This window comes from Plasmodium falciparum, assembly GCF_000002765.6.
Source record: "Plasmodium falciparum 3D7 genome assembly, chromosome: 14".
Lineage (NCBI taxonomy): Eukaryota > Apicomplexa > Aconoidasida > Haemosporida > Plasmodiidae > Plasmodium > Plasmodium falciparum.
This window is the reverse complement of record NC_037283.1, coordinates 2,830,001-2,847,500: the sequence shown is the minus strand read 5'-3', so window position 1 is coordinate 2,847,500 and position 17,500 is coordinate 2,830,001. Positions and strand designations below refer to the sequence as shown.

The 17,500-nt window shown below is 16.8% G+C and overlaps 8 protein-coding genes across 8 annotated transcripts in view; 6 read left to right on the top strand and 2 right to left on the bottom strand.

Annotated features, from left to right (window-relative positions):
* Nucleotides 1–266, top strand: part of PF3D7_1469500 (conserved Plasmodium protein, unknown function) — a gene marked incomplete at both ends in the record, with an annotated part of 2,064 nt that extends 1,798 nt beyond the window's left edge. The window contains one exon of the mRNA XM_001348801.1: nucleotides 1–266. This exon is cut by the window's left edge and continues 1,798 nt beyond it. Within this exon, the coding sequence (XP_001348837.1) occupies nucleotides 1–266 (266 nt within the window).
* Nucleotides 267–984: 718 nt separating this feature from the next.
* Nucleotides 985–2,298, bottom strand: PF3D7_1469400 (nucleoside transporter 3, putative; the record flags this gene model as incomplete). The annotated part of the gene is made up of 1 exon (XM_001348800.1): nucleotides 985–2,298. One exon carries the CDS (start codon nucleotides 2,296–2,298, stop codon nucleotides 985–987), a length of 1,314 nt encoding a protein of 437 aa, XP_001348836.1.
* Nucleotides 2,299–5,590: 3,292 nt separating this feature from the next.
* PF3D7_1469300 (pre-rRNA-processing protein PNO1, putative) lies at nucleotides 5,591–6,379 on the top strand (the record flags this gene model as incomplete). Its single annotated transcript, XM_001348799.1, has 1 exon — nucleotides 5,591–6,379. The coding sequence occupies one exon, from the start codon at nucleotides 5,591–5,593 to the stop codon at nucleotides 6,377–6,379; it is 789 nt and encodes a 262-aa protein (XP_001348835.1).
* A 1,132-nt stretch (nucleotides 6,380–7,511) lies between these two features.
* PF3D7_1469200 (shewanella-like protein phosphatase 1, putative) lies at nucleotides 7,512–8,588 on the top strand (the record flags this gene model as incomplete). Its single annotated transcript, XM_001348798.1, has 1 exon — nucleotides 7,512–8,588. One exon carries the CDS (start codon nucleotides 7,512–7,514, stop codon nucleotides 8,586–8,588), a length of 1,077 nt encoding a protein of 358 aa, XP_001348834.1.
* An 811-nt stretch (nucleotides 8,589–9,399) lies between these two features.
* On the bottom strand, nucleotides 9,400–10,182 carry PF3D7_1469100 (conserved Plasmodium protein, unknown function; the record flags this gene model as incomplete). The annotated part of the gene is made up of 1 exon (XM_001348797.1): nucleotides 9,400–10,182. The coding sequence occupies one exon, from the start codon at nucleotides 10,180–10,182 to the stop codon at nucleotides 9,400–9,402; it is 783 nt and encodes a 260-aa protein (XP_001348833.1).
* Nucleotides 10,183–11,349: 1,167 nt separating this feature from the next.
* On the top strand, nucleotides 11,350–11,898 carry PF3D7_1469000 (translation initiation factor IF-1; the record flags this gene model as incomplete). Its single annotated transcript, XM_001348796.1, has 1 exon — nucleotides 11,350–11,898. One exon carries the CDS (start codon nucleotides 11,350–11,352, stop codon nucleotides 11,896–11,898), a length of 549 nt encoding a protein of 182 aa, XP_001348832.1.
* Nucleotides 11,899–13,131: 1,233 nt separating this feature from the next.
* Nucleotides 13,132–15,573, top strand: PF3D7_1468900 (zinc finger protein, putative; the record flags this gene model as incomplete). The annotated part of the gene is made up of 1 exon (XM_001348795.1): nucleotides 13,132–15,573. One exon carries the CDS (start codon nucleotides 13,132–13,134, stop codon nucleotides 15,571–15,573), a length of 2,442 nt encoding a protein of 813 aa, XP_001348831.1.
* A 1,484-nt stretch (nucleotides 15,574–17,057) lies between these two features.
* Nucleotides 17,058–17,500, top strand: part of PF3D7_1468800 (splicing factor U2AF large subunit, putative) — a gene marked incomplete at both ends in the record, with an annotated part of 2,502 nt that continues 2,059 nt past the window's right edge. Inside the window, one exon of the mRNA XM_001348794.1 lies at nucleotides 17,058–17,500. This exon is cut by the window's right edge and continues 2,059 nt beyond it. Coding sequence (XP_001348830.1) covers nucleotides 17,058–17,500 — 443 coding nt within the window.

Genomic DNA, 17,500 nt, shown 5'->3' with positions numbered 1-17,500 from the left:
TTGATATAAGGATATTTATAAAAAAAATGTATATATCATCAATTTTACAAAAAAAATGGAATAATAAAAATTTACTATTTTTTCAAAAAGTAATAAAGATTTTATATTGTATAAAATCAAAGCCTGAAATAATATGTGCAAACGCAGAAGTATTGAATGTTTCTAAAAGCATTTATGAAGATTTATTAAAAATATTGATTACATATTCGTATAAGTCTAAAGTATTTAAAAACAAGTTTGTGTCCTACTTACCTTTGGTTCAATAGAACACAGCACTACAATAATTTTTTTGTGAAATTATATACGATGCAAATGAAAAATGATTTTTTTTTTAATATAATTGTCAGAATGGATACAAAATATAAATATATATATATATATATATATATATATGTTTATATTTTTGTTTCTTTTTTTTTCAGTAATCAGATTTAATATATATATATATTTTTATTTATTTATCTAATCATATATTTAATTTCTTTCAATTTTTTCTTCTTTTTTTTTTAAGTCTATTTGTTATAAAAAAAACTCTTTCAATTGTTTCAAATAAATTCGTGAAAAAAAAAAAATTTTGTTTTCCTTAAAGTATAAACCAATTATACTTAGGAAATACATATTACGTAATTACTTTTCATGAAAAAAAATAAGGTATAATAAAAAAAATTATATAAATATATATATATATATATATATATATAAATATATATATACTATTTATTTTTTTCCAATATAATGGAATTGTTGTCCTCAAAAAATGAGGATAAACCAAATAATAAAAAACTTCACAAAAAAGGAAATGGCACAATATATATAAATAAATAAATAAATATATATATATAAAATATACATATGAGACTCACAAAAATGTATAAAATAGTCACAAAATTATTCACATTTTAATGTATATAAATATATACATTTGATGAAATATTATTTCGTTTATTTGTAGAAGAAGAAAAAAAAAAAAATCTTCTTTTCTTCTTATTTTAAAATAACTGCAATTATATTCACAATTCTTACATGAACCTTGGATATTAAACACCCACTGGTTATTCCAAAAATTAAACATAAGTAAAGTATATTTGGAGTTAATTGAATATATTCATATTTGCTTTTTTCTTTACACGTTTCTGGTGCTTTCAAAAAAATTAAATTATTCACCAATCCATTCATTAGTCCGAATAAAAATGAAAAGCTAGTCAACATAAAATAACTAAAGTTATATATATAATGAAGCTTTGGCAAGAATAAAAATATAGGTACAAAAAATATTCTGAACAATGTGCAAAAGACTAATGTAGAAAAATCTGTTTTTAAAAATTCGTTTCTTCTATAATGAACTAATAAGTGAGCCATAGAATCACCAAATAATAAAAATCCAGCTAGTGTTCCTTTTAATTCTTTACTAACATCCATAAAAGTTGGAAATATAGATGGATATATTTGATAAGTCAATAAACTTGTAAAATATGAAATCAACATATATGGCCACAATATTTTCATTGATTTTATAGAGTCATAAAATATTTTTCTATTAATTTTTAATCCTTTATCTTTATACTTTTCTTCCAATATTTTCACAAATCGTTTTTTGTATAGTCGGTATAGGATAGAAAAACATGTTAATGCTAATGAACAAATAATCAAACAAAAAAAAGTAAACATCTTAAAAAATTTCATTTCATCATTCGGAAAAAACACATATGCCCCTAACATATATATTATAAACACTATAAAACCTGAAAAAGATAATCCACATACATAAGCACTACAATAGGCGTTTTTAAACAAAACACATATTTTCATAGTAGTCATTTTAGATATACAAGATACTAAACCTAAAGGTATAGCACTGAAGATGATAATCTTATGTCCAATGTAGTCAAGTTTAAAATAAACAACAAAATTTAACACAACTAATATCATCGTCATAAATATAGGCATAAGTAAATTCCATTTTAAACGATAACTTCCAATTAAATGTAATAATGAACAAACAACAATCAATATTAAACTTTCCATTAAGGCAAATTCATTTATCATAACGTCATTTACATTAAAAGTACTTTTAAAATAATCAGCCATCGATACAATCATAAAATATGGAGCATCAGCTATTATAGCCATTAATGCATATGCTGCACATAATAACTTCTTATACCTATCTTCTTCAAAAGTATCTACTTTTTCAATATCACAAGGATATAAACATTCAATATCTCGAACTTTGTTAGGCTTCTCATATAATCCACCCACTGTTGTATGAAACGTATCCTTACTCTGACTGTCACTCATTTTGTTAAAGAAAATATTTAAAATAAAAAGAAAAATACCTTCTCATATAAATTATTTAATAAAATAAAAATATAGGTAAAATAAGAAATATACAAAAAAAAAAAAAAAAAAAAAAAATATATATATATATACATATATATATATCTTTTCTAATTTAATACAAACTCGGGGAAAAATAAATTTATATAACAAACGAAAGGTATAAAAATTTGTAGAAAAAAAAAAAAAAAAAAAATACATAAAAATATATGAAAAAAAAAAAAAATATATATATATATATATATATATATATATAAGTTCGTATTATATTTTACGTTTTAGTATATATTTATTTATTTTTTTTTTTCACGCATATAAATACATATATATATTATTTTAATATATTTGATTATTAATTTCTTATTTCTTTTTTTTTTTTTTTATGGATCCCCATAATCCTCAGTCAGATAAAATAGAAATAAAGGAGCCTATGAACACACACATGTACATATATTAACTCGCTAACCATATATTTATATATATTTCAAAATCTATATGTATAAAAATATATACATATATAAATATATATATTCATATTCTTATTATTGCTTAGTGTTCCACATTATTTAATATACTATACTATCAATGGTATTTCAAAAGACGTACAACACTCATTTGATAAATGCACATAATCATCTTGGCACATTATTAATTGTAAGTTAAAATATATTATGTTTATGTTATATATCCACAAGAAATAATATAAATAAATAAATAAATAAATATATATATATATATATATATATATATGTATATGTAATGTCCTTTTATGTCAATTTTGTTTCTTCCGTTATTTTTTTTGATGCCTTAAATATCCGTGATTAAATATAGAATAAAAATATTATTATATACATATATATTTCTGTTACTCAATAGATTATATATTTGTATAATATATTCATATTTTCTTATAATTCTCGATAATTTTTTTTTACTATTTTATATATATATATATATTAATGAATACAATATTATTGAAGGTTTCAAAAACGTACAAAAAAAAATGTTAGTAAAATTTTAAAATTCAAATAATTACTTTAATTTTGCAAAAAAAAAAAAAAAAAAAAAAAAAAAAATATGTACTTATTTTTATGTTAAAATATTTAATAGAAAATTAACAAATATACAAAAAATAATCACATATATTTCTCATAATTTAAGAGAAAAAGAAAAAATATATTAATTAAAAAAAACAATATTATATTATAATATTTCATTCTTATTAAATGAGAAAAAGAAAAATAACAAAAAAATGACACAAAATAAACTTTTTCTTTAATTTATTTAAATTTATTTATTTTACTTTTAATATAGAAATTTAAACATTTTTGGATAATAAATAAATATAAAAAATAAAACCCTTTTTCTCTACCTTTTTTTTTTTTTTTTTTTTTTTTTTTAAAGAAAGAGAATATAATTAATAGTAGTTAGAAATATTATGTTATATTACAAAATATATAATATTATATATATATATATATATATATATATATATCTATATATTATATTTGTATGTAATATAGTTTACTATAATACATTATGAATATTATTTAAAGCACACTTTTTGATATTATACTACATTATCATATATATTATGACATATACATGTATATATCATATATATATTTTACTTATAATTTATTTGATATTTCAATATAACTCTCATAAAAATAATATTTCTAAATTTCCTTTTTGTTCTTTCTTCTTTTAATCCAAACTATTGAAAGAAATAATATACATTTCTTGATTATTATATAACCCTCAAAAAAAAAAAAAAAAAAAAAAAAAGAAGAAAAGAAGAAAAGAAGAAAAGAAGAAAAGAAGAAAAGAAGAAAAGAAGAAAAGAAGAAAAGAAGAAAAGAAGAAAAGAAGAAAAGAAGAAAAGAAGAAAAGAAGAAAAGAAGAAAAGAAGAAAAGAAGAAAAGAAGAAAAGCTTTAGAATAATTAAAATTTGATCAATTTATTTTTTTAATAAAACCTTCTATTTATGATGTAAAATATTAAGATTAAAAATATGATTTAATAACCAAAAAAAAAAATGGAGAAAAATATACAAATATAATATAACACATAAATGTTATACAACAACTGTTAAAAGAAGCACTTTATTATATAATATATTTAATATATATATATATATATATATATTATATAAAATATACTCATTACTTACTTTATTCATTCTTTTGTTTTCCCTATGTCCTATTATTTAATAATTATTATTTTTTTTATGGATAAATGAAAAATATTAACCAATATATAAATCTAAAAATAATATTTTTATAGCGGAAACAAATATATGATGACTGTGTTAAAGAAAAAAAAAAAGGATTTAAGTCGTTAATTCAATATATATTACAATATATAACATATAAATAATTTTTTTACATCTATTTAAATTAAAAAATACAAAAATATTAATATCATAAATAATTTTTTTTATTTAAAATAAATATATTATAATATATATTATATATATTTACATTTTTTTTTTTTTTTTTATAAAATCTCAACATATCTTTTTTTTTTATTTTATTAAAATTAAATAAGCATACCTTCTGTTGTATTATTGAGCATATATACCTATTTAATATATTATATATATATATATATTATATTATATTATATTATATATATTATAATTATACTTTATTATTATATATAATAATTTTTTTTTTTTGCAACATTCATTATAAATATATATATATATATATATATATTATATATATATATAGTACTTTTTTTTTTTTTTTTTTTTTTTTTTTTTTTATTAATTTTTAAATATGTAACATTCAAAATAATAGATATTCCAAATTGCAATTTTCTTTTTTGTAAAAAAAACAAAGTAACATCTGATTTTATTAAGTTCAAATAAAGTTGTATATTTTAATTATTAAAATTTAGAGATAACTGATTTAATTATATATAAAATGAATATTTAAAAAAATAGAAAATTTCCCTTGATTTTATAAAAAAATATACATTTTATTAATTTTGTATAAAGCCTCAAATGAAAATAGAAAAAATTCGTATATCGAAAGAAAATTATATTAATATATTATTATATATATATATATATATATATATATATTTATTTATTTATTTATTTAAAGTAAAATTTTAATAAAAAATTGTATATAATTTATTTTTTTATATATTATGTAATTTGTATTATTTTATTTCCATATTTTTATTTCTTGATATACTTTTAATTAAGTATTTAATAATTACTATATTTAATGTACACGACAAGATGACTAAAAGAATTATAAAAAATGATATAACATCCAAAGGAATCGTCAGAAGTTCAAAAAGTGATGTCAAATCCTTTAAGGTTGAGGATAAAGAATCAGATATTAATAATGTTCAAAATAAAGGACAGATATTAACGATACAGAATATTATAGAAAATGATAATAACGTTATAGATAGTACAAATGATAAGAAGATAAATAAGAAATTAATAATAAAGAATAAGAAGAAAAATAATACTAATATGAATACACATGAAATGAGGATTATAACTATACCTAAACAAAGAAGAACTTCAGTTATAAAAAATTGGTTAGAATTAATAAAACCAATAGTAACACATTTAAAATTAGAAATAAGAATGAATAAAGATAAAATTGAAGTACGTACATGTAAACTAACAGAAGATAAAAATAATTTACAAAAATCATCAGATTATATTAAAGCATATTTATTAGGATTTACTTTAGAAGATTCTTTAGCATTATTAAGAATCGAAGATTTATATATTGAAAGTTTTCAAATTCAAGATGTCAAAATATTAAAAGGTGATCATTTATCAAGATGTATTGGTAGAATATGTGGAAGTAATGGATCAACCAAATATGCAATTGAAAATGCAACAAAAACAAGAATTGTTATAGCTAATGATAAAATTCATATCTTAGGTAGTTTTAATAATATTAAAATGGCAAGGCATTCTATATGTAGTTTAATCCTTGGTTCTACACAAGGAAAAATATTTAATAAATTAAACATTTTAGCAAAAAGAATGAAAGAAAGATTCTAAAATAAAAAAATAAAAAAAATAAAAAAATAAAAAAAAAAAATAAGATAAAAAAAAAAATTGATTTTTTTTTTTTTTTTTTTTTAAATTTCATTATGATACATTAACATTTTATTACACACAATAATTTATAAGTAACATTACTATGCATAAATTTATGTATTTTTTTTATTTATTTATTTTATTTTTTTTTATGTAATGTGTAATAATATCATATTATTTTATTTTATTTTATTTTAATTTTTTTTAAAACAAGAAAATTTAAACTTTACAAAAAGATTTGTAGATTTGAATAAATTGTATATAATAAATAAAATTAAAAATAAAATGGAACATAATTATATAATATATATATATATATATATATATATATATATATAATTAGAAAAATAAAAAAACATTTGAAAAATATAATTTTCATTCATCATATAAAAAATATATATATAATATATATATTATGTCATTAATTTTTTTTTTTTTTTTTTAATTTCCTTTAAAATTTTTACACATGCCATTCTTTATTTTACTTAAAAAAAAAAAAAAAGAAATCACATATTTATACATATCAAATACACATGTTAACAATTCGTGCGTATGGTTTTTCATTTTTATAACATTACAACTAGAAGAACAAATAAATATATATAACAATTTTTTTTTGTAAATCAATATTTTCTCTCCGTTTTTTTCAATTTAAAAATATAAAAATATATACGTCTGAATAAGTAAATGGAATCTTATCCCCATATAAATATATTATATATATTATGAATGAAATAAATATAAAAAAAAAAAAAAAAAAAAAAAAAAAAAAAAAAAAACATAATAAAATATAATATAATATAATATAATAATAGATTTATTTATTTATTTGTTTATTCATTTATTTTATATTATATTATATTATTTTAGTTTTTTTTTTTTTTTTCTTTAATCAAAATTAAAATATGATTGTTCATTTTTTATAGATAAAAAATATTGTTCCATATATAAATGTTTTTATATATATATGTACAATTTCTTTGTAATAGTTTAATATAATAAAACGTTATACATATATATATATATATATATATATATATATATATATATATTTATTTATTTATTTATTTATTTCCTTTAATTGTTGAAAAAAATGAATGTAGACAAAATACTTTGGCTAACCATAATTACCTTTTTGGTTAACATTTTTAAAACTCTATGTTTATCAAAAAATAAATATCTTTTTAAATATTTAATAGTGGACCGAAAAAAGTTGGATCCTAGTTATACATATAAATATGATAATATACAATGGAACCATAAAATAATAGCCATCGGAGATATCCATGGGGACGTAGAGAGTTTAAAATTAATATTAAGACATTCAAATTTAATAGATGAAAATGATGAATGGATTGCTGAAGATGTTATGTTAGTCCAGGTAGGTGATATATTAGACAGGGGTGTTTTTGGTACATATATATATGATTATCTATTAAAATTACAAAAAGATGCCATCAAAAAAAATAGTAAAGTTATTTTAATAATGGGTAATCATGAACAACTTAATTTATGTGGAGCGTTTCATTATGTCAATGAATCTGAAGTAATGTTATTTTTTCAAAATAATCGAAATAATAGATTATTTAGTTTTACTAATAAAAATGGATATTATTTTAAAAAACTTATTAGATTACCAGTTATTGTAAAAATAAATAATATTATTTTTACACATGGAGGAATTAGTAAACACATGTCTGAATATGATATTAACACTATTAATTTAAAAACAAGATTACAAATAGAAAATAAATGTAAAATGTTTCAATTTGAAAAATATAATTATTTAAGCAAAGAAGGAGTTTTATGGAATAATGAAATTTCACACCAAGTCAAATTACAACCAAAAAAAACATGTAAACATTTACGAAACATTCTTAAAAAATATAATGCAAAAGGTTTAGTTGTAGGACATACTAGGCAAAAATCACATGAAATTCAAACATATTGTAATAATTCCTTTTTTCTTATAGATACTGGAATGAGCTTATTTATGAATAATGGGCAACCATATCCAAATTATTTACAAATAGAAAAAGGGAAATTTAAAACCGTTCACTTAATTGTCCAAGAATACAACAGAAAAAAAACGTGTCAAGGAAAACAAATACAATTAAGTAAACCATATAAGAAAATGATATGTCTAAGTCATAAAATTAAAGATTTGTGAAAAAAAGAAAAAAAAAAAAAAAAAAAAAAAAAAAAAAAATTTATTGTTCATGTATAATAATATATAGCAAAAGTATATTTTAAAATAATTTCATTATATTATATTTAATTTTAATATTTTTGTAATGTTTTCTTATTTGATATATTATCAAATATATATATTTTTCGTAAAAATTTTCCTTATTAATTTTTTTATTATTTTTTTTTTTTTTATACTCAACTTTGATTGTTTTTTTTTTGTTTTTTTTATTTGTGTTAATATTTAATGAACCAGTTATTATATGTCTAATTATATCAATTATTTATTTATATATATATATATATATATATATATATATATATTTATATTTTTTTTTTTAATTTTTTTTAAGTTTTGTATAAAACAAAAAATTCATTTTAAAATTAAGTCAAAATAAACTATGTGTAGTGAAAAAAAATAAAATAAAACAAATTGATGATAACAAAAAAAAAAAATATATATATGAAAATGAGAAAAGAAAAAAAAAAAAAAAAAATAAAATAAAATAAAAACACTTATATGTTTAATTTTATGTAAAGAATATATTTCAAGATGATTGTTTCATATCATAGGAAAAATGTGTACATATGATTTTATGATTAAAAAAAAAAAAAATAGTAATACATTCAAAAGAGAAGATAATTACTAGTATATAAAATAAAATATTACCGCATAGAGAAATAAAATAATAAAAATTTCAAAAAAAATATATATAATATAATTGAATTTTTGAAAAGTAATAATATCATCTACATATATATATATATATATATATATATATACATAATACTTGTCATTTACCCAATTTGAATATACAAAATATAAAAATACATATAGATATTGTTATAGATAAGATGATAACCCTTTTAAAACTATAATATTTAATTTTTTTCAGAATTTTTTGTATTTGTGGTATATATTTATTAAATGTATTCATTTTTTTAAGTTGTTTTATGATATTATTATTCTGAAGTTTCAATTGAAATGTAGTACTTTCACCTACCGATAACATATTATCCAATTCGCTAAGAGAATTTTCCAACGCTATTCTTTCGCTAAAAACATGATTCATATTATTATTATTATTTTTATTATTCCCATCAAAGATAGATGTATTATTTATATTATTATTATTTTCTTTTTTTTTTTTTAAATATATATTATTATGAAAATATGCTTTATCCATACTATTTTTCATAGTTTGTAACTGTATTTTAAATTTATCAAATATACTAAAATATCTTGTAATTTCTATAGAATAAGTACTATATTTATTAAAATATTTTTTCATTGTATCTAAATTTTGTATTCCATCTTTATGTAAATATTCTAAATCTTGTATTTTTTTCTTATTTTTTAATAAAAATTCATTTATCTCATCTTCTTCTTGTTTATTCGGAATTCTATTCTTATAACCATTGTCATACTTATTAAGATTATCATTAAATTCTGTTAATATCTTCTCAAAATTCAACTGAACATTTCTTATATATTTCTTGTATTCTCGATATCTTATACTGTCATTATATTCGTTCAGTTTCTCATCATCATTTACAATCCCATACTTTTGTTCCATAATATACTACACTTTTTTTTTTTTTTATTACAAAAGGGGAATGTTAAAATATGCTCCTCATAAATATTATATATAATTCAATAAACAAACAAACAAACAAACAAACAAACAAATCAAAAAAAAAAAAAAAAAAAAAAAAAAATATATTATTATATATATATATATATATATATATATTTTTTTTTCGATTGTTTTTTTTTTTTTTTTTTCTTTTTACTTTATAACTCACTAACAATATTTGGGTCCTTTCATTTTTTAAAACAGGATACAAAAAAAAAAAGAAAGGAAAATTATATTATATATATTATATATATATATAATATTTTATTAAAATATGAAATTTATACATATAAACAGAATAAAACATGAAACGTCGGTTCTTATAAATTCATCAAATTAAAGCAAAATATATAATATATTTATATATATAATATATATGCAGTATATTTATAGAAAAGTTCCAAAAAAAAAAAAAAGATAAAATTAAAAGGCATAATTATATTATAGCTCACTTGAATGTATAACTATTATATAAAATTAAATTAAATATTAAATTGAATATATATTATATTATTATGTGTACAAATATATTTCATGATACAGAAAATAATTTAAAAAGGAAAATAAAAAAAAATAAAAATAATAATAATATTAAAAATATATATATTATTGACATGTTATATATATAATATATATAATATTTATTTATTTAATTTTTTATTTATTTTACATTTCACAATAAATTACTATTATTTCTTCTTTTTAAAGAAATTATTTTTTTAAGTTATTTAATTTTTTTTATTTTATTTTTTTTTTTTTTTTTTCATTCAACATAATATATTGTAAACCTATTTATATTTTTTTATTTCAAATTATTTAACATTATAATTAAAATTTATAAATAAAAATAAATTTTGAATAAAAAAATATAAATACTTTTATAATATATTATATTGAATGAAAAAAAAAAAAAAAATAAATAAATAAATAAATAAATAACTTATGGCTTAGTCATATTCATTAAATAATGTCTGTATGAGTTTTTTCCTTTCTAATAAACATCATAATATTTTTTTTTTATACGAAATATAAAAATGACAATATTGTAACTTCAATTAAAAATAACACAATATATATATATATATATATTTATATATATACATATATATGTGTAGTGTTTTCATAACCCGTTTGTCTTTTGATTTTTTTGTTTTCCTTTTTTTTTGTTTTTTTTTTTTGTATTTCCCATCAGAAGAAATAAAAGTTGAGAAGAAAACATTCTCTTTCTTAAATTTTAATAATAATATATCACAATGGAAAAATAATAAAACCTCAAGATTTTTTCATAAAATATCATGGAATAAAAAGCATATTAAAAATAATATAAATCATTTTTTAAGAGATAAAAAAGGAGTACACATATTATATGAAAAAAATGAAAATGTAAAAAATGAAATTCCAAAAACAAAAGAAAATGATACATTCGAAATGAATGGTGTAGTAGTAGAATGCTTAGCTAACACAAATTTTATTGTAAGCATACCAAATGGTGAAAAATTTTTATGTTTTATATCAGGAAAATTAAGAATTAATAAAGTTAAAATTAATTTAGGAGATATGGTGAAATTCCAAATTCATAAATTAAATTTTGAAAAACGAAGAGGTAAAATTGTCTTTAGATATTTACAGCATACGTCCTTAAAGAAGAAGAAATAAAAATATAATATATATATATAGATATATGTGTATATTTATTTATTTATTTATTAATTTATATTTGAACATATATTACTAGCTTCTTTATTCATTTCCCTTTTTATATAATAACAAATATAAATTTCAACAACACATAAACATATTGTTACAACATAAGTTATATGGTCCTCAAAAAAAAAAAAATATTATACATAATATATTTATCCAAACAATAAGAAACAAAGTAATCTTTTTATTAATATATATTACAATTCATTTTGTCAAATATATATACATACATATATAATATATATATATTATGTCATTATAATTTTAGTTTAATTTTATTTCATTTTATTTTTCTTTTTAAATATTTAAAAGTTAAACTTTATAAATTTTTTCAAATATACTGTATATTTATAATTTATCAAAACTTCATGTTTAACGCAAAAATATTTTAATTCACTTTTATTTTTATAAGGTGTATATATAAAATAAATATTTATATTATAAAGGCATATTATTTTTAAAACCTACTGAAATGTATTGAACATTTTTAACATTTTAAAGGATTATTAAATAATTATAATTATAAACATGAAACTATTTAATTTTCAATGTTACTAAAAAAGAAAGAAATAACAAAAAAAATTTATTATATCTTTATATATTATAATATATTTATTTATATAAAATTTATGCCATTTGAACAAATTTGTATGTAGTTCTTTTATAATAATTTCCCTCATATAATAAAATATATAGTGTATATTTAAATATATATATATATATTTATTTACTTATATATTTATAATATTATACATTTATATATTTTATATAATTCATAATTTCATCGCAATAATTATTTATTTTTTTTTTATTTATTTATTATAAAATATACCATTTGAAAAATCTAACGTTTTATATATAGAACTATTTTTGAAAAGAAAATACTCACATTATATTGTTAAAATGTTCATTTAACATAATTTTTTTTTTTTTTTTTTTTTCTTTCTTTCTTTCTTTCTTTCTTTCTTTTTATTTTATTTTTTTTTATCTTTTGATGAAAAACAAAACAATTTGAATTATTTACAAATATATAGATTATATTCACATATATATATATATATATATATATATTTATTTATTTATTTATTTTTATTTTTTTTATTTGTCAAGCATTACATTTTTACGTTATATCCTAATTTTTCCTTCTTCTGTTTTTTTTTCTTTTTTTTTTTTTTGGTACAAAAAATGAGTTCCCCTACTAATGAAAATACGAATGAAAGGAAAAGAAAAAAAACCATTGAAGAAGAAAATGTTCTAATTAAAGAGAAAGAAAATATAAATTTGAAAAAAAAGAAAATCGAATTTGAGGATGATGAAGAATTTGAAAAATATGTTTTTAGTAATTTTAAAAATGCTGAAGAAAGTTATAATAATAAAGAGCAATATATTTTATCGGAAATTACAAAAGCATTCTTTAATGATAACAGAAAATACAAAAGCATAGAAGATATGGCAAATGAAATAAAAAATCAAGCTATAAAAAATATTAAAAAAAATTTAGATATTATATGTAATAATGAGTGTACTAGTCCTTTTTTCGTTGAACGATTTCGTGTAAAATATATTAATGAACAGAATATGTTAAATATAAAAACAGCTCAGAATTATTTTAAAGAATTTATAATATTATATAAAAATAATAATTTTAATGATTTCAGTTTAGAGATAAATACGAATATAGAAGAAGGGGGGGCTAGTGAAAAGAATAATATAGAAGATGATGATGATATAGAAAGTGGTGACAACATAAAAAGTAATGATAATACAAAATCAAAATTAGATAATTCACATAATAATGATAATAATATGGAAGAAAATAAAAATAATTCCATATTAAATGAAGAAAATATGTATATATCTAATCTGTGGAAAGAAAAAATAAAATGCAAAATTGATAATATTAATGATAATAATATATTAACAAAGATCTTAAATTATATAGGTGGTACATCAATACATGTAGATCATATACCTATGCATATAAATAAATTTCACATATTAAATACACTCAGTACTTTAAAATATAATGTGATGAATATAAATATATGGGATGTATATAATACCAAAGATACAAGAGCACATTCTTTTTTTAGAAGAGCTAATATATATTTTAATAATAAAACCTCAGCTACTAATGTATTAAATACTATACGGGAAAATACGTATGCTATACCTATTCATCAGTGGTACATGAATAATGTCAGGAGAAATATATATAATACCATTGATTTTAAAATATGTCCACCCATATGTTCACATATGGAAAGAATAAAAAAAGATTATAATATGGCAAAAGAACTTGTAAGAAAATTAGATTGTTCATGTGGAATTAATATGGACCTCTTCAACAAAATGAGCGATGACACATATTTAAATGGTCCAATAAATAAAAGAAGAAAAGTTGATGACAAAGAACATGATGAAACGTTTAATGATAAGAGCAAAAATACATTCGAGGTAAATACATTAAATAATAATAATAATATAGAGAACAACAAAAATGGTTTTAATGATGATAATATAAATGAGGACAAAAATATTATTGAGAAGGAGAATGTTACGGAGAGCCCTATAATTTCTATGATAGAAAATAATGAAGAACAAAATTACGATGTGAAAAAAAAATTAGATATTTTAATTTTATATTTAAGATTTGTTCATAATTTTTGTTATTATTCAGCAAAAAAATTTAATACATATGATGAGTTACTTAGAGAATGTGGTTATTTCTATCTAAGAGTTAATGTAGGGCAGAAAAAATTACACAAGAATTTTATTCCAATATTTTATGAAAACTGTAATAAAGAAAAGGATAATACATACTTAGATAATATGATAATTAATAGTATATCTATTGATGAAACTAATTTATTAAATGAGGATATAAAAAATGGTTTATCAATAAATAGTGAACATAATGATTTAAAAAATCAAAATTCTTTTGTAATGAATAATGAAACTAATGATCATAATGAAAATAGGAAGTATAAATTAAAATATACAAATGATATGTTATTATATAAATTATTAAATAATAAAAAAAACGAAATATTTTCTTTTCAAGATGAAGAACAAATCAAGATATCAGAGTTTCAGTTGAAATGGCTAGTCCATTTTGATAATGAAATAAAAAATGCTATTAATAAGAAATATTATGAAAATATTAATATTGAAAAAACAAATGAATTTTTAGATATTCTAAAAAAGGATTATGCATTAACAACAAGTGATAATAAACAAAGTGATATTAGATGTTCTAAATGTAAAAAACTTTTTAATCATATTAATGATTTACCAAATCATATCTTCTTAAAACATAATCAATTTAAAATGAAATTAATAACCGAAACTGAAATTCAAATAATGAAAAAGAAATTTTATGAAACTCCACATTCTTTTCATTTTCTTTTTATGATGGAAAAAAAGTATAATTACATGTTCAAAAATTATAATCATAAAAATTCTATTTTTAAAAGAAATAAAAGTTTTATAAATCATAATTTACATGTATTAAACAATACAAATAAAAATGAATACAAAGATTTTGATGACCCACAACAAAATCTTTTACAAAATGTAAAACATACTAATACCAACAAGAGCAAAAATTTCTATGACGATACATAAAATAAAATAAAATAAATAATAACAAAAAGTTTGTAAAAGTACAACATAACAATAATAATAATAATAATGCAAATTAAAAGGTTTAAAATGTATATAATAAATATATATATATATATATATATATATATATATATATATATATATATATATATTTATTTATTTATTTATTTATTTATTTATTTATTAATAGTTAATTCATACATGCTAATTTACTATAATTTTATATCTCATTTTATTTATTATTTTATTTTTTTTTTTTTATATTATATAATGTGCAACTATTATTGTTTTATTATATTTCACAAAATTATTTATTTTTCATATAATACACATTATATATATATAATATATATATGTATGTATATATTTTATATATTGCCTAACTTTCTTGCTTCTACTAATGATTAAAAGTTAATTTATATTCATGTTTTTTTTTTTTATTTCTTTTTTATATTAATTTTATTATATATTTACACATATATAATTACCAAACTGAAATTTTTAAGTCAATTTTTTTTATTATTTCTTATGGAATACAAAAGAAAAAAAAAAAAAAAAAAAAAGATTAAGTTAAATAATATGACATTATATTAAATCATATTATTTTATATATTATAATATAATAAATGTTTATACATTAAGACAGAAAAAAATGTGATAGTTACCTCAAAATATTAGTTTCTATTTATTCTTTAGTACTTTAATTTTCCATATATTACATAATAAATTATATTTTATTACATAATATAATACAAAGGTATAAATATTGCATTTATTGTTTTTATAATAAATTTTATATCATATTTATAATACATATATATAATATATTTGTTAAAGTATATTTAAATTATATATTTACATATTATTATATATATATATATATATATATATATATATATATATTATCTTTTATTACAATCAGAAAAAATAAGAAAATAAAATTATTCATATATAATATAAAGAAATATATTATCAAATCCTTTCATAATATATTTAAAATATTTTTCTTTTTTTCTATAATTGTAAAAAAATAAATATAATAATAATAATATATCATTTTTACATATTTTTAATTTCTTTATAATCTCACATATATATATTATATATGTAATATATATATTATATATATATATATATATATATATATATATATATATATATATATATATATATATATATATTTATTTATTTATATTTATATATATTGAATTTTTTTTTTTTTTTTTTTTTCTTTTCATCAATAATGTGACCTTAATTAATTCACGAGTATATTTTCTATAAAAATAGTAGAAAATAAAAAATAATTTCAAATAGTGAACTAATTATTACAAGTCAAAATATATAATATAATATTATATACATTTATTTATTTATTTATTTATTTATCCATATCAATAATATAATTTATAATACATATAGATATAAATATACTGACACCAATTATATAGAAAAAAAAAAAAAAAAAAAAAAAAAAACCAACAATTATGTGGAAAAAGCTTACTTCACTTAAAAATAGTAATTGCAAATCTGATGTAAGTAATATAGAAGAAAATGATAAAAAAAATGTAAAAAAAAGTGATACACAAAATGAAGATTCCGAAAAAAAAAGTACAGGAACTAGTAATGGTATGTTAAGTATTAAAAAAAAAGATACTAATGAAACTGATAAAACAGATGAATATAATTTAGATTCAAATAAAAAAAAAAAAAGCTTTTACCAAAAAAAAAAAACAAGTAATAAAGAAATTGAAGAACCAAAAGATATATTAAAAGATGATACCAAAGACGTTATTGTAGATGATGATACAAATATAAAAGAAAATGATAATCTTAAAAATGAGTTTATCTCCAGTAATAATAAAAAAAAAGAAAAATATGAAAAAGATCTAGAATGTAATGAAGAAAGAATTCACAATGATAAGAAAAT